General features: G+C 37.8%; 3 protein-coding genes across 3 annotated transcripts; 2 read left to right on the plus strand and 1 right to left on the minus strand.

Moving 5' to 3' along the window:
* Positions 1-3,573: 3,573 nt before the first annotated feature.
* LOC129456426 (uncharacterized) lies at positions 3,574-7,129 on the plus strand. Its single transcript, XM_055223455.1, has 4 exons — positions 3,574-3,800; positions 4,545-4,592; positions 4,815-4,878; positions 4,953-7,129. Exons 1-4 carry the CDS (start codon positions 3,684-3,686, stop codon positions 5,324-5,326), a joined length of 603 nt encoding a protein of 200 aa, XP_055079430.1. The 5' UTR covers positions 3,574-3,683; the 3' UTR covers positions 5,327-7,129.
* Positions 7,130-9,285: 2,156 nt separating this feature from the next.
* tnfsf14 (TNF superfamily member 14) lies at positions 9,286-11,793 on the minus strand. The gene is made up of 4 exons (XM_033971796.2): positions 11,566-11,793; positions 10,853-10,892; positions 10,699-10,776; positions 9,286-10,624 (listed from the first exon to the last, which is right to left on the minus strand). The coding sequence occupies exons 1-4, from the start codon at positions 11,767-11,769 to the stop codon at positions 10,242-10,244; spliced, it is 705 nt and encodes a 234-aa protein (XP_033827687.1). The 5' UTR covers positions 11,770-11,793; the 3' UTR covers positions 9,286-10,241.
* A 759-nt stretch (positions 11,794-12,552) lies between these two features.
* LOC117375485 (transmembrane emp24 domain-containing protein 1-like) lies at positions 12,553-17,056 on the plus strand. Its single transcript, XM_033971797.2, has 4 exons — positions 12,553-12,810; positions 15,376-15,473; positions 15,545-15,722; positions 16,480-17,056. Exons 1-4 carry the CDS (start codon positions 12,646-12,648, stop codon positions 16,702-16,704), a joined length of 666 nt encoding a protein of 221 aa, XP_033827688.1. The 5' UTR covers positions 12,553-12,645; the 3' UTR covers positions 16,705-17,056.

The raw sequence follows: 17,056 nt of genomic DNA on the forward strand, positions 1-17,056 counted from the left end.
GGCCTGGGAACGCCTTGGGGTCCCACCGGAGGAGCTGGAGGACGTGTCCGGGGTGAGGGAAGTCTGGGAGTCCCTGCTTAGACTGCTGCCCCCGCGACCCGGCCCCGGATAAGCCGAAGAAAATGGATGGATGGACAAAGATGAGTCCGTAAACCACCACAGGTTGTTTTAATAATTGTGCTTTGTTTCTTTGGCAAAATATCAAGTATTGTATAGGACAGTATTTATTTAAGTATCTGGCTTAAGGACTGTAGGCTAAGTAAATAATAAAAACATTTTCATACTTAATTGATCCTGCAACTTTTTAATGTAAGTATATTTGCTGACCACTAGATGGCAGTAAGTGACTTTTTGTGGTGAACAGCTGTTTACCTACATGCTGATCAGGGGTGAGTAGAGAAGCCATAAATTGTACTCAAGTAAGAGTAAAGTTACTTCAAAATAATATTACTCAAGTAAAAGTACAAAGTAGTGGCTCAAGAAATTAGGATTTGGGAAAATTAGAGTAACTGTCTGATTTATAATTTGAAGTTAATGTAATTAGAAGGACAAAATTATAAATAATGGCGAAAATCTTAATATTTTCAAAGGATACACATAGAAATGAGACATACTAAATCGTATGTGAAGTACCGGTGCAAGAATCACAAATGTTCAAATCATTTCCCATTGTGAACATAAAGCTATATGTCACAAGTCACATGGACAAAAGTCCAAGTGACATGTGACTTATAGTGGGAAGAGGAACCAAAAGCAAGAATACTGTTACTTAAAAAAAAAAAAAAAAAAAAAAAAAAAATATATATATATATATATATATATATATATATATATATATATATATATATATATATATATATATATATATATATATATATATATATATATATATATATATATATATATATATATATATATATAAAAAACTCAAGTAGAAGTAGAAGTAAAAGCATACTGCTAGAAAAGTACTCAGAAAAGTACAATTTCTTTAAAAAGTTACTCACGTAGGCTAAATGTAACTGTGTACCCCACCTTTGAAGCTGGCAGTTATAATATTCAAGTTTTCAGACTTTTTAAAATAACGTTTCACTTATTAACACTTAGAACGTTCTTTGTTAAACCAGTGCACATACATTGACACTGGAAGTAATGATGAGTAGCCCAATCCTGTATTGTTCTGCATTTGAGGTTTGAGTGCTCATAAAAAATAAATAAATAAATAAAAAATTCACCTACCCCCTGTCCCCAACCACAGCTCTGTGGCCTATTGCAGTTCTTCGAGAGAAAATTGTGTTTTGCAGTGAACAAACTGTAAAGTAATTATCTACATGTCATTAAATAACAGAAAATGCATAACAGACCTATTCTGTCCTGCCTAGATAACTTTATAGTTTGGCACATGGCACTGACTTGAAATGAAGACAATGTTGAAGGAGTGAGTCTCTGTGTCTTTAAAGGTGCAGCAGGTAAAACTGTCCAATGCTGTAATGATTTAAATCACTTTTTCCACTGTCAGTGAACAAGAATCACAAAAGGGCTTCAGCAGTTTGGTGCAAACAAAAGTAATAATAAAACAATGGAAAGACATAAATAAATACATTAAAAAAAACATAAAATAAAACATAAAACAGAGAATATAAAGACCAAGGTAAAGTACATGTTATTGTGCGAAACTAAGGAGTGTAGAGATGGTTTCAACTGTGGCCATCTGGACACTGTTTTTCATTCAGAATGTTTCAGCTCCCATCCAAAAGCCATTTTCAATTTGATGGAACTGGCTTGAAGCACTGGGCTTTATTCTAACCTGAGTTTAAATCCAGTCCCAAAAGGAGGAGTTTTAGAGTGAAGCTGGTGTCCCATTGTTTACTTCCTAACATCATCATGGGTCTGTGTAATCCCTCAGTTGTCCAGGTATGATCCATAGTAAAAGAAAACTTCAATTCTGTCCAGTTATGAATATATTTTTCCTTTTACTATTAGGGTTGGTATGCGCCCCTTGTGTATTGGCTGGCTCACCTGCTGCATTATTAAGTACTTAATAAGCCATTTCAAGTAATAAATACATAAAGTAATAATAATAAAATAAGCCAGTTCTATCAAATTGAAAATGGGGTCTGGATGGGAGCCAAAACATTGCAAAACCATTGTCCAGATGACTGCCGTCTCTATACACTGAAACACTCCTAGAAGAATGAGGATTACACCGTCTCAAAGCAAAGGAGTTTAAATAATATTGTGAGCAATTCTAAAGTAGGTCTAGTATTTGTGTTCATAACAAAAAGTTCTGGTTTTCCCTTTCTGAAAGTCTGCAGCCTCCTGGCAGGAAAATGTTACTGTCAGTGTGAGACAATCAACACATTGTGCTATTGACCCTGTTTATGTTTCCATTGTAGCATTTTGTATAGGCTAAGATGACATAGATATTTACTTGGGTTTTCCATAAAGAAATATCAGCTGTAAGCAATAGACTTCTCCTTATTATTTATCGCTCTCCATCTCTTTTGTCTTACTAGTGCTACTTACATCATTCTATATTTGTTCCATATGAGACACTGATTCATTGTATGGGACCTCAATATCTATCGAAAACAATCAGCAAACTTTTCTTACATTTGGGCGTTTATCTGCAGGCCCACAAGATTTTCCTCACCTTTATATGAGCGATATCTGATATACAAACAAATATGCTATCATAAATGCTGCTGCCTTATAGAGCTGTTGGAATTACCACAGTGGAATATGAGATGAACACATGTCTGGGCATGTTGTGTTCACCCAAATTCTACCATAAAGCTCACCCATACACAGGTATGATTTCTGCTCTTGCTGACACATACCTGGACCAGAGGCATCCTGTTTGGGTGTCACAAAACTTTCCCTGGGCCAAGAGTGCACGACAAAACTGATATTACACTCACCACTCTGCTCTCAGCTGCAGGTAAATTCAATCACTGTAGAATAACAAAATAACATTTCATAATCAGTAAAAATAACAGCTTAACAATTTCTGCTTGAATCAGGCATTTACCCCACATAATGTCACCAGCATTTTTGTAATTTACCAGATATGATGAGGTCACATTTTTTCACAATTTTTACTACAGTCCTATTAGTAACCCGTATTAGTAAACACGTAGTAATAGGGCTTAAGTTTAAAGTTTAAAGAGGTCAGGTTGTTACAATACTGAATTTGTCACTAAAACTATGTATGCATCATAGAAATGGTGTCTAATAAATCATTATTTCTTTCTGACCTTTACAGCAGTAGTTTACTTAAGAACTTTTGTACCTAGTATTAACTTGTACTTAACGATGACAGAACCAAAACCACGTTAAAAGAGAAGTTGATCATGATTCATGGCAGTTCTCCTATTTTTCCTTTCCTGACTCGTGAATCTGCTTCCTCTTATGTTGTATTCACAGTGATTAAAAGAAAAAAAAGGGCCTGTCCCAGTAGAGTGTACATGCGATCTCACTCTGCTGTTTGTCTTGTCTAACACCAGGGGAAAGTACCATGTATGTAGTATTAAAAAGACACTCAGGAGGAGGCAGTGATCACAGACTTCAGGAAACAGTCACACTGCTGCTACTGCTACTGCACACTGAGGAAACTACGCACTACATTTGTCTCACCTCCTTCTCCGAGTTTGTCACAAGCTCCCGTAAGACCCCCAGCCCTGACCATGCCCAAGTCCAATCACAAGACCCTGATCCGAGTGCTGCTGTGGTGGGTCACCCTCCTGTCCATCTGCCAGGCTGCTCTACTAGTGCTGTTCTTCACTATGGGACACTTTGGGAAGGTAAGACTACTAATAACTTATTTCTATACATTGTAAAATACATGTAAAAGCCAAAATAATAGTCATGAGAAACATGCAGCTTTATCACAGCGTTAGGGTTTTTAGTGGTATGGCACCTGTGCACTACATCTGCTCTCTGTTGTGGTCACAGGTGCTGAGTAACTCAACATGTGCGGCATATTTGGTAACACAGAACCATATCATAACATATGACATCATAGCAATAATGTGAAACGTATATAAAATCTCATCCTCATCCTGGTGGTGTTCTCGTCCTTTTTTCAAGTTCAGGTCCTCTACCAGAGGCCTGGGAGCTTGAGGGTTCTGTGCAGTATCTTTGCTGTTCCTAGTACTGCACTTTTCTGAACTTAGGTCTGATGTTTTTCCTGGGTTCTGCTGTAGCCACTTCTCCAGTTTGGGGGTCACTGCCCCGAGTGCTCCAGTGACCACGAGCACCACTGATGCCAGAACCTGGTATACCTGGCTTCTTTGAGAACCTGGTATTTCTCTAGTTTCTCATGTTGCTTTTTCCTGATGTTCCCATCACCTGGAACTGCAGTGTCCACTGTGTCATTTTTTAGTTCTGTTCATTTGAATCCAATATAAATCATTAACCTATGTACACTAAAGCTTTGTCACTTTTTAAAAACTTTGTGTTCTTATATTTTGACAGTGTTTAATCGAAAATATTGTACAGTACATGTATGAACTAATAACATGTCTTATTCGTCCCTGTAGTCCCAGAACGGAGATGCACAACGGGGTCCTAAGCACATACATAGTGACCAATTGGTAAGCAAGAAATCACCAGTCTGTGTTACTTTATTTGCCCCATAAGCTTTGTCTCAGTCTACCCAGCATCTTCAGCTCATGAAAGGAAGCTTGGTATGACGTCGTGACCACATTCGGGGAAAAGCCACCTGTTTTCTCTCTATTGAAACACTTTCAAAACACATGATTTTATTCTCAGCAATTTTTGTGTGAATTTTTTACTATTATTTTTCTTTTCATCAGGCATCTCCTAAAAACACCACTCGCCAAGACAAAGCCAGAATGTTTACTTATGAGGCCAGTAGAGGTAATCTTAACTGTATTTCTACATGGTATAATTGGTTTGTAAGAACATTTCTTAATTCTTCTTTTGTTTTTCAGTTGACTTAAACAGCATCATATGGTCCGCTGTGTACAGTGAAGATCCTGTCCGTGATGGTAATGTCGTCATTCAAAACGACGGGTATTTCTTTGTTTGTCTCAGGATAACCCTGCAAAACAGCACATGCAGGAGTCAGGACAGATGCTCCAAGGTAGAAGTGACTCTAAAAGAGGTCAATGAAAATGGAGACATCCTCACTGGCTGGATTAATAATGACACACTGAGCACAGGTCTGCTGTGCAAGATGAAGAAGCTGTTGGTGGGCGATAGGCTCAGTGTGCAAGTCAAAATCCAACCCTCAGAAAGCATCCATATAAACAAAAAGAGGAGCCTCAGCTCCTTGGACCTCGTCTATATGCCCAACCTCCCGTAGGCATACACAAGTAGGCAAGACACTTTGACTGCACTGCCTGTGTTTTGTAACACCATTCTTGTATGTGTGAGTATGACATGTGGTGACTCCAATGCTGTAGTTGTCTGTCTGCCTCAGGGCAGCTATGGCCTTGGGTATACCTTACCACCACTAATTAAGTCAGAGGAGTGGATGAATAATTAACATATCTGAAAGCAACTTACTAAACTAGTGTCAACTAAAATTGTTGATGAATAATTGAAATTGAATATATATGGTTCAATGTTTTTTAAAACTTAAATGTATTTAAACAGCCATCAAAAAGAAGATTCACTGAGCGTTTGGTGCTTTCACTACAGGTGTGTGTTGATATACTTTGTAGACGATGGCTTTTGTTGCAAAGAATTTCTCTAGAGGCTCGTTTTAACCCTTGTGCCTTGTTGAAAAAATACGTACACTGGGAGTTTCATACACAAAAATTGGGGCATTTTTGTTTTATAACTAAAGTCAGTTTGAAAAAAACAACAACATTACACTGGGAGTGTTTCATACAAATTGTGTATTTCGATTTTTACGCTGCCATACAATCGTCAAATGTTAATATTCTAATATTCGGGTTCTCTCCAAAATCACATACTGACTTTGTTATAGTTGCCAAAAATGATGAACCCATTAGATGCTTTGGTGATGTTTTGGTCACATGTGGCCTACAGTCATTCTGAATAAAACCAATTATTGATTCCATACATTACCATAAATATTTAACCTGCTAGATACCACTTTGATTTTGCTCTGGCTATTACCAGTGTGACCGGCCTGTTTGTTATATTGTCAGTTTGAACAAAAAGGTTTTGCCCGTGCTGATTTTTCCCATAGACTTACATAGTTCTACCGCTGCTATAATTTATGAAGAAACTGTTTTTTTTTTTTCCTTTTAATGCACATTTTCTAGCAGCAATATTTTCAGATTTCACAAAACCTGAGACTATTGCTCACGACTAGTTGTCATTTTGGACTGAACACGCATCATAATGTGGGTTAAAACATACAATTCTAAGCCTTAAAAATGAATGCTTAACTTCATGATTTTTATCTTTATTATTTTTTCTGTCTTCCTCGAGGAACCCCAAATTACTGGTTTTACTGCTCTGTTTACACATGTGCTGTTGTGCATAGTAATATAGCACTTCTGATTTGAAAAGCCACAGAAACTAACCATTCATCCTCAAAGAGATATTCACTACCAATGGTCCAAGCCCTTTATGGTGACTTCCTATAACACATGTATGTGTACAAACATGTAAAAACACATAAGTCTAAAAACATGTAAAAACACATAAGTCTAAAAACATGTAAAAACACATAATTCTAAAAACATGTAAAAACACATGTGTGAATTTTCATGTCAATCGAACAACCACAGCCAAAGTTTTGTGATAAATGTATTTTCAGATACACACATTTCTCTTAACGAGGCACAAGAGTTAAGTTGATTTTAAGTCCATTTTTACTGAATGTATTTTCTTTTAAAGTTTTTCAAACTTTAGCCATTTTTATCTGTTTGAATATATTTATTAATTTATTTATTGAACATCTCAGGAAAAAATGGAGCACTTCTGATTAGGCCTGTCTTGTCCTGATGTTGTTACAGACAACATGAGTATTATTTATTTATTTTTTAAAAACAGGATGGTATTTGTTCTTAAATGTTTACTATGTTAATCTTGATTTTCTGTTTATTGATTTAGGGTCTAAAAATACACCAAGGCACTGTAACTGAGGAATGACTTATTTTTCTTGAATAAACAGTAACACTGTCTGGCACATTGGTTCCTTCTAATATTGTTTTTTTTTTGGTCCATGTTCAATGTAAACAAAGCTAATGTAATATGATTGTCTGAGTCATAGAGACCCCACTACACTGTGAAAGTGAAAGGTCATATTCACAGACACACTCTTGTGCTGTACCAGCAGTGCACTCGTCAGCACACTGCTGAAACAGGGACACACCACAGATTAATAAAGTGAATACAAACAACTCCAACCTCAAATGAAACAAATGAGTCATCAGACTGTAAATGAGACAAGATTCTGTTTCCAAATAACTATGTTTCCCACCGGCCCATGAGCCACGCTTGCCCGCCACCACCTTCCTGTCTGAATATGAGGTTTCCATGGACACGTGTACACACATTTACAAACACCTGGATTGTGGAATGTTAAGATCTATTCATGATTATGTTTGCTGAGTTGCTCGATTGCTTCTGCAGTATAACATTTATGTGACAGTCAAGGCTACATTTGGGAGTAAGTTCTGAGATAATTTCCAGACAGATCAGGGAGCTACAACTTTTTTTTTTTTTTTTTCAAGTAATTGTAAAGTTTATTTCCTAACTTCTTACTTTTTCCATCCATATTTTACATACAAACATTAACACTGATTTACTAATTTGCCTTTGCCTAACACAAACTTTTTCAATTTTCATTCAGAAGTTTTCCTTCCTGGCAAACTCTCCAATGTGCCTCTTGTGACCAGCAGGTGGCAGCACTTCCCTTCTCATTACCATCTCATTATGTTGACCTGATTACGGTTAACCGCCATGAGATTTGTCATATCTGATGATGACACAAGCTACACGAGAGGAAATACTGAACCCAAAAGTGAACAAAGAAAATAATGTGACCTACACTTACATCTGTCAAACTATTCTGTCAATTTAAAACAATGATCAGGTGACCGAGAGAGGAGTTGTGCCCACACTCGGTGCTGTGGAGCATCATCCACTCTGTGCAGGAAAGTGACTCATGACCGCACGCGCACTCACGCACAGACTTACGTAACACCCGCAAAGATCCGCAAAGATCTGTGGGAGTTTACAACGCATTTTATGAACAACATGAAAGAAACAATGGTAAAAAGGTAGGCGACCCAGTGCATGATTAATGTGTGTGTGTTTAGTGAGGGCCATGACGACAACTTTCACTGAGTTAACATGCGTAGTCCGCAATTTAAGTAAAAAAAGAACATACTAATATAACTGCGTAATATAATATCAATCTTTATTAAAGTTATTACTCAAACTCCTGTGCCCCCCTTGGTGACATGGCCTGGCCAGTATCTGGCCCATGGGCCTCTCATTTGAAAGATTTATCCCTGAAAAATAAAACATGCCACAGCCCCGTTGGTCTGGGGTTGGCTCACAGTTGAAGTTTAGGCCTAAAAACATTATTTTTGAACAGGAGCTATGCCTGACCAGCCAGACTCTCCTACAGCCCAAGTATTGTCAAAGTGTGTGGTTTTGGCCGGTCAGGTAAGGACGCACCAGCATTTTTCCTACTTTAAAAATAATATTTGGACTGTTCATTGTGGTGGTACAGGCAGCTGTCCTCACTTCAAACCCTGATGAGCATCACAGTACCTTTCCAGTCCTTAGACTTCGTAAGATGAGACATGTGTTGAAAGTTTAACTTATGCATCTCAGGTACAGTAGAGTCATACTGAAAAGCAGTAGCTCAGTGTGTTGTGGTTTACAGCAGGTCGCTCTGTGTGGATGGGTTTTAAAAACTGTATACAGACATCATGAGGACCTACCACTCTTATGGGGGTATCTGGTAACCATGACATTTCCTCAAAAACATGATTTAAAGTTCAGACATGGGTTACAATAGGTTTAGGATAGGTTTGAGATGAGGGTTAAACAAGTGTTGACTATGAATACGGTGAGGATCAGTGTCCAGGAAATGAATGTAATGTCCCCACAAAGCATGAAAACCCAGCGCGCGTGTGTGTGAGTGGGTGGGAGAGGTGTTGCTACTCAGACCACTCTTCAGACCACTCTGTTTCTGACAGGAAACGCTGTGCACCAGATCACTTTAGGTGATCGGAAAAAAAATACTCTTACCTCAGTTTATGCATCTTTATTATGCATCTTTACATAACACCACGTTTGAAAATATTACATAAAGAGCATAACAGTGGAGTGACTGTGTTCTAGTACACAAACCACAGAAATTCAGTCATAATTGAATTAGATAATAATAATTTGCTTTGTCTTTCAGGAATCAGCACCCAACCACATCTACATGGCTTCAAGGTCTGCTACTAAAGCCATATGTACAGCTGAGTGTATCCTTCTACACAGTCATATTTACACAAAAGTACACCACAAAACTACCAACCATAAAAATCTGTCAAGCAGGTTACTTTATAAAACAAGATATTTCTTTTTTTGTGGGTGGATAATAGTTAGATAACATATTAATTAAGGTAAAGTTTATAATACAAATCTAGAAAGGTATAGTATAAAAATAAGTTGTAACAAATTCCTTTAACAACACAGTGAGTGACTTGCTGGCTCAAAAATAGATGATTGTCTATTTGTGCAACTATTATTGCACAGGATCTGAATCTAATGAATCTTTGTACTTTAAGCACTTTTCATGTTAAAGGGCCGATATTACACTATTTTCTGATCTGTTGTTTCCTCATCTCAACAGACCTGGAGTTGTGTTTTGTTTCATTCACACATGTTTAACTCACAGACTCGTCCACACATAGCGACCTGCTGGATTTAGATTCTCTCGAACTCAAAACACTCTGTTCCACCTTGTGATGTCATCATGTGGTAATACAGGAAGTGCTTCAGTGTGTTTTGAACCTCCACACACCTTCACTAGAATCATTTGTATAATTTGAGTCCTGGATGTGCCAATCTCTACTGAACTAAAGGTAAAAGCAGCTGTTAACTTGAAAACTACCACATCGTGACATCACAAGGTGGAACAGAGCATTTCGAGTTTTGGGTATGTAGCCAGACTAATAATAAATTAAACAAAACACAGCTCCAGGTATGTTTTTGATGAGGTAACAGCATTTTAACATGGTTTAAAGTTCTCAAGAGTCAATTTGCGCAATATAGGACCTTTAGCCTTTTCCTCATATCATGTGTGCACCAAACACATTTTCTGTGGATTCATGGCGTGCAATATGGACCATATTACTGACTTTGACAAAAATGGCGTCACCTTTGTAAAAGTGAAAGACTCCAGCCAGAAAACTGTTAGAAGGTCTAGATAAAGAGGTCTGCATGGACTTCAGGAGCGTGATGCTCTTTTTCCCAAGATAATACTTTGTTTTCAGTTCAATTGAGTGACGAACAAGGCTATCAACATTGAATGTGACTTTGGAGTAAATGTAGTAATATCCACTATCCTGGAAGATGAGGCAGCCATTTTTGTAGGTCATTTTGTAGAGGAGAGGCTCTGGTATCTCACTCCAACCCATGATGTTGTTTTCATGGGCTTTAACGTCCTCCCCATCTATCGGATAATATAAAAGAAGAATCTCACTTTCAGTAACATTTGTGCTTTCCTGTGTAAGTTTGGAAGAATACCTGTGAGATGAGCAAGCGGTTTGGAAGGGGCTTCGACAAGTCTGGACCATTTGGTGGGTTCAGGTCCAAGAGTTTCATCTAGAACAGAACAGAGAGTTACTGCGTACAAAGAGCGCCAACGTATTTATTCATCAGTTTGTGTAAAACGACGTACCTCTGATTATCTTTGAGGCGGAAGGCAGCGCAGTTTCGGTCTATAAAGAAAAAAAAGTGTATTATTACTGCTATATAGTCGCTTGTGTAAATTCATCTAAATAAAAAATAAGTAATGATTTAATAAAACTTGTAAACATTTTTTTTCAACGACACAGGTCTCATTATAATCCATTTTATACTGCCCATGAGGCGATGAGGGGATTTTTGCAAAATTCTTTTCAACATTTATGCTTTTGCTCAAGGTGCTCTAGACCACTTCCTCTGTGAGACCAAACGAGGCTATTCGTGATGACACTGTTAATGTTGAAGCTTTCAAACCAACGCTGCTCTTTGGAGGAACTTTCCACTCACCATGAATTCAACACGGAACATCAAGTATCTGTCTCATGTAACTGGGCCTGATTAGAACACAGCCCCTCTCAGTCTTAAATTTGAACAAATGTCAAAATGTACTACTTATTTTTTTAAATCATAATTAAATACACTTTGAAGTTGACAAAGAAAGTGATTATTGAAAACAGTATAAAGATTTGAGTATCTCGCCGCGCTTTAGTGGAAACTTGTACTTAAGTAATGACAGCACAGCAGTTTTCTGGAAGTGACTAAGCAGAACTAAAGTGAGGAAAATGCAATTACACTCAAATGAAATATAACTAAGGCTGAGCAAAAATAAAATCTCTGCAGTAAGATTTCTTGTGATTTCATACTCACAGATGCAGACGGGTGGTAGAGGCGGTAGATGAGCCAGGCCTCGATGACCATGCCGCTCAGAGCCACAGACACCAGGAGGAAGAGCAGCACCTGAGTGGGGCCGATGTTGCGCCTTCGTCCGGGCCGGGGGGGCAGAGGAGGGGGTTTTGTGTGGTAACTGTCCACTGTGAACACCGTGGGATACTTGGCACCCTCCTGTGTCATGGTCTCAGCTGTATCAAAATGCGCCTCCGGTCACAGCAGAGAGTGAGTGTGATCGAGATGGGTGGGTTTTTGTGTGATACGTGTGAAGTCAGAGACACACAGGAGGGGCTGAAACCTTTGATTTACTTATGCCCTATGACTGACAGTAGTGAGAAGTGCAGGTCTTAAAACATTGTAACAGTCATTTTACTAAGAGTTCAAAATTTTTGTTATAAATGTCAAACCAAAGGAACAATATATAAAATAAATATTGATACTGATTTCTATCCTTTATGTACACAGGTTAGATATGTTAATACAGCAAATATAGTGTTTTTGCCATGAGCATTTTGCCTGGTCAGTCCAGATTTGTCTTTGTATTTTTTTTATTTTTACTTTATTTTAAACTAAATATTCCATGTGCACTTCTAATTTAGTATTGTTTTATATTGTATCTTTTTTCACGCTTCGCAGTGAGGGATGACCATGCCTTTAATATGTGACCATCTTAATGAAATCGTTTTGAATTGAATGATAATATTGAATAGAATTGACTGAATATCCACAATTATTGATCAATCAGAATCAAGAAAGCTTTAATGCATGACAATTAGCAGTAGTTTCTGTTGGTCACCTCTTACCGGAGCTCCCTCTATTGGAGAAGATGAAAAGTGCAGTGCATGTGTGTTGGGACATCACTCTGAGGATCCATAGGTCTCACTCGTCCAGGTTAATGCATGGTCACGTGACACGCTTACACACTGACAGTTTTGCATGTGCCATTATTTCACTGTGTCACAATTGGTCAGTTCTGATAGTGACTCCACTCAACGAGGAAGTACTAACAGTTTAATAACTCTATGGACTAGGGAAGCACTGAGGCGTTTTTGAGTTATCATGTTTTCACAGATATTTTTGCTGCTGTTGTTTCTCTCCATAGACATGACTGTGAGCCTGGGACCAAAGAAAGACATGGAATTTACATTTATATTACCCGCTGGTTCAACCGAGTGTTTCTATCAGCCCACAATGAGAGGGGATACTATGGAGTTTGAATACCAGGTAACGACATTCTTGTACCTGTGTCACTTTTGTTTTTACAGTCACCTTTCTGTTTAGCGTAAAGTTTTGAAAAGCTGGAAGTTGAGTCTTTGAACTTTGGTCTGGTGTGTAGACAGATAAGGCTCGTACTGAGACTGGAGATACGTTTAAGAACTAGAAAAAGATCAAGCACTGAGTTTTTGAGTACAGTATAGCTTTTTGTGATTCAGTTTTTCATCGAAGAATGTTTTATTTATAATGTAAATATTTAATCTGCTTGCATGCTCTTGACATTGCTGCAATGACAAACAATGAAAGTGAAAACAATGCCATAGCACAATACAGTTCAACAAGCACAGACCCCCACAGTGTGTTGGCCTTATTTTTGCAGTGATATAGACATGCAGCAACAAATATTCTACCTTTTTATTATCTTTCCAAACTACTACTACTATAAAGACTATTACTACTACTACTACTACTACTGCTACTGCTACTAGTCAAGGCAAGTTTATTTGTATAGCACAATTTGTACACAAAGTAATTCAAAGTGCTTTAGTGCTGATGAATTTAAGTTACTTAAAACTCTGTCTAAATTCAAAAAAACTTTAAAGCATGAATTCATTCGTGCATATACATTGCAGTAGGTCATATGAGCCAAGATATTGTGTTAAAGATATTGATTTAAGTAATAAATGGTGTTATGTTATTGTATTGTGGAGTTTTGTGTTGGTTAGGATGGGCTTACATAAGCATATGGCTTCAGCCCAATCCTTTTTTGGTTGTAATTAATTAAGGAAATGTATTTTGTTTTGTCTTTTTCAAAAAATGTAAACAACCAAAATAAAATGTATTCATTCAAATTTATTCATTCATTGATTTTTGCAATGTTTTTTAGGTGATAAAAAGCTGCAGATGTTATTGATTTGATGTGGCTGTTAAAGTTCAAGTCTGAGTCCATTACTACACCTAGATTTCTAGCCTGATTTGAAGGTTTTAGAGAGAGAGACTGGAGGTGACTGCTGACACTTTCTCTTCTCTTTCTCTGTTTCTGTGGGCCAAAGGTGATGACTTCAGTCTTGTCTGAGTTTAGCTTGGAGAAAGTAGTTTTGCTGCAAATTAACTGACCTAATGGCAGCATGTAAAGGTTGAACAACAGGGGTCCCAGGATTAACCCCTGGGGCACCCCACAGGTCAGATTTTATCTGAGACACATTTTCCAATTTCAGATAGGACTTGAACCAGTTTCGTGCCATACTAGAGATGCCCACCCAGCCCTGTAGTCTCTGTAAGAGGATCCTATGATTGACAGTGTTAAAGGCAGCATTCAAATCTAACAGGATCAAGACTTTGTCTGCATCAGTGTTCAGGCAGATGTTTAGTTTAGTTTAGTTTATTAGTTTATTTGAAGGGACAGTGTGCAAAAAAACATTAATAGATGCTTTGCACCAGATTATAGCCGAAGCTAGTTTCCGTCTGTAGTCCCTGAACAGGTGAAAAATACAATACAATAAACACTGAGGGCAAGGTGGGTTAAGTGTCTTGCTCAAGGACACAACGACAGCATTCATCTGTATGAGTTAGAATCGCACCGTCAACCTATGGATCAGTGGATGTGATATTACTACTAGTAGTACTACATTCATAATAAAATGCTGTTCATCATGAATTAAGGCTAGTTAAAGTGTAGTATTATAAAGTGTAATCCTACTTGTGTTGAAATGTTTTGGTCGTATATTCTCATAGTTATCATTGCCACAGAACAAACATGATATATTGTGCCATAATCGCTCTCCTCTGTTGTGATTGTTTTATAGAAACAGTCTTGTCTACAAAGGACTTCCTTTGTGCACTTAGTCACTTCGTGCTGTTTCAGACTGTGCAGCCCCACAGCCATGACACCACAGACAGTAGATACAGAGCAGCAGTAAGCTCAAAGTTTTGGGTCAGTATTTCAGTAAAAGGAGCAATAATTAAGTATCTCATGAAAAACTATTTTAAAAGTGGGCTAATATTTGCAGCTTCTTTGAAAAATAAAATGACTTCTCAATGATTTCTAAGTTGCATTTCAGTTCATCTTGAGTATTTTCCTTTACACATGATCATTTTTTATCAGCTTTTACTGCCATGTTTGGCTTCATTGACAATTGCACACACTGCACATTTGGACTAAACTGGGACTAAACCTGGGAATTAGACATGGACTTGGCCAGGACTGAACCAGGACTGGACCAGGACTGGACTGGACCAGGACTGGAGCAGGACTGGACCAGGACTGGACGAAGGCTACACCAGGACTAAACAGGGGTCAAATAAGGATAACAATATAAGTCTGATCGCTCAACCAATGATGTTTATGTCGAGAGTGGAATTCAAATCTTCAACCTTTGTATCAGTGGACAAACACTAGCAACTGAGCTACAGTTGGTGTTTTTTTTGTTTTTGTTTTTTTACTTGTTTCATGTTTCTTATGAGGTCAACTTCACTGCATGCTTTTAGGTAGAACCTGTGTTTATCATGAGGTCACAACCAAAAAGTGAAACTTCAAAATATGTCGTACATCACATTCTAATATAATCCAAACAGGTGATTGCCGGGTCAGGCCTGGACGTTGGCTTCTCCCTGAACTCCCCCAGTGGACACCGGTTGGTCTCTGACTTCAGGAAATGTGATGGCATCCACATGTGCGTTTGACCTTTGAATTCTCCAAATCCATGTTTATTTACTCTAGACTCACTGTCCCCTCTCTGGACAGGGTGGACCCCACAGAAGATGGAGACTACCGCATCTGCTTCGACAACAGCTTCAGTAAAATGTCCCTGAAGATGGTGTATTTTGTGGTGGTGCTTAACGCTCAAAGTGACACGAAACAGAAATGGGATGAGCTGGACAAAGAGGACAGTCTGCTGGACTATAAGCTCCATGACATCAGAGTGAGAAGGACTTTGTTCACTATTAGAACCATCCATTGGTTTCAGAATTATGAAAAAAAGGGGAAATCTTCTTTTAAATCGTTCCTCTCTATGGTAATGGTCTTGTCTTTTGAATGGTGACGTGTCCACAAAACGCTGCATAAAACAGGAAACTGAAGCCAATAAATAGGAGTTTTACCTTTGACAGAAAAGTGGACAATTACAACTCAACTTTTACGTTTGCAATATAATAGAATACAATAGTATGGCATAAAATATTGTAGTTATGCTATAGGCCGGAATGTTAAGTACTAATTAGGGCTGTAACAACTTGTATTAATTGGTACTAATCACTTATTGAAATAACTGTCAACTAATATGGGAACTGAATAATCATCAGGACTAAAAATATGCCCTGGACTCTCAGACTCATATTCACAGAATTTGTGATAATCAAAAATGACCAGATTAATTCAATGGAAAAATAATCTTTAGTTGCCGATTTACTACTAATTATTGGTTTGGGGAAAATGTTCCTGGAGTCTAGATACAGATGAGTGCAAAATGATTGAAGAAGCTGAGAAAGTTTCAAAGTTCATAGATGACAAACTAAAGAGACAAATAATGTATGAAATTGAGGCTGAGTCACAAATGTTTGTGAATCTGCTGTTTCAAGTTCTCATGTCCTTAAGGCGAAAATATACATTAATTTGCTGCTATCTTCATGATAAATAATAATCACGTATTCACTTTGCTTTTATCTTGTTCTCTCCTTCAGGCCAGTATGGACACAGTGCGCAGCCATTTGGACAGGACCAGGCAGGTGCAGGCCACACTCCGGGCGCTCGAGGCCAGGGATCGATATCTCCTGGAGGATAATTTATGGAGGGTGTCCTTCTGGTCCTGTCTGACGTTACTCGTGATGCTCGGAGTCGCAGCTGCGCAAATTTACACTCTGAAAAAACTATTTGACGACAAAAAGAAAGTGCGCACAAAGGCCTAAGAAGACTTTTTCTAAAGACACTCAGCAAGTGTTGGGAATGGTTTTATACTTGAAATTACGAAGACAGCGTGCCATTGTGGAGTTGTTTATAAGGGGAATTATAGAATAGTCTAAGTGGAAGTTTGTCAATGAATTGAGCCAATGATTCACAAAAACTAATAATAATCTAGCATCAGCCAAAAACCATCGCACAGTATTGTATAACCATAATGTGATCTTATTTAAATACGGTGTCACACACAACACGTTACTACACTCATTACTTAAGCAGCTAAAATCATCTTTATTTAAACCACATTTTCATATCATTTTTAACTTGTAGTCAAACAAAAATTTAAATAAAAACCCTTTA

Source organism: Periophthalmus magnuspinnatus, chromosome 8, assembly GCF_009829125.3.
Source record: "Periophthalmus magnuspinnatus isolate fPerMag1 chromosome 8, fPerMag1.2.pri, whole genome shotgun sequence".
Classification (NCBI taxonomy): Eukaryota; Metazoa; Chordata; class Actinopteri; order Gobiiformes; family Gobiidae; genus Periophthalmus; species Periophthalmus magnuspinnatus.

Excerpts from the sequence above, each read along its gene's own strand:
- tnfsf14 (XM_033971796.2), bottom strand. The coding sequence starts at position 11,769 with ATGACACAGGAGGGTGCCAAGTATCCCACGGTGTTCACAGTGGACAGT. Across the intron at positions 10,777-10,852 it reads CGCCTCAAAGATAATCAGAG|ATGAAACTCTTGGACCTGAA; the intron begins GTACGTCGTTTT and ends GTTCTGTTCTAG. Across the intron at positions 10,625-10,698 it reads ACCGCTTGCTCATCTCACAG|ATGGGGAGGACGTTAAAGCC; the intron begins GTATTCTTCCAA and ends ATTATCCGATAG.
- LOC117375485 (XM_033971797.2), top strand. The coding sequence starts at position 12,646 with ATGTTTTCACAGATATTTTTGCTGCTGTTGTTTCTCTCCATAGACATG. Across the intron at positions 15,474-15,544 it reads AAATGTGATGGCATCCACAT|GGTGGACCCCACAGAAGATG; the intron begins GTGCGTTTGACC and ends CTCTCTGGACAG. Across the intron at positions 15,723-16,479 it reads ATAAGCTCCATGACATCAGA|GCCAGTATGGACACAGTGCG; the intron begins GTGAGAAGGACT and ends TCTCTCCTTCAG.
- LOC129456426 (XM_055223455.1), top strand. The coding sequence starts at position 3,684 with ATGCCCAAGTCCAATCACAAGACCCTGATCCGAGTGCTGCTGTGGTGG. Across the intron at positions 4,593-4,814 it reads ACATACATAGTGACCAATTG|GCATCTCCTAAAAACACCAC; the intron begins GTAAGCAAGAAA and ends TCTTTTCATCAG. Across the intron at positions 4,879-4,952 it reads TACTTATGAGGCCAGTAGAG|TTGACTTAAACAGCATCATA; the intron begins GTAATCTTAACT and ends TTTGTTTTTCAG.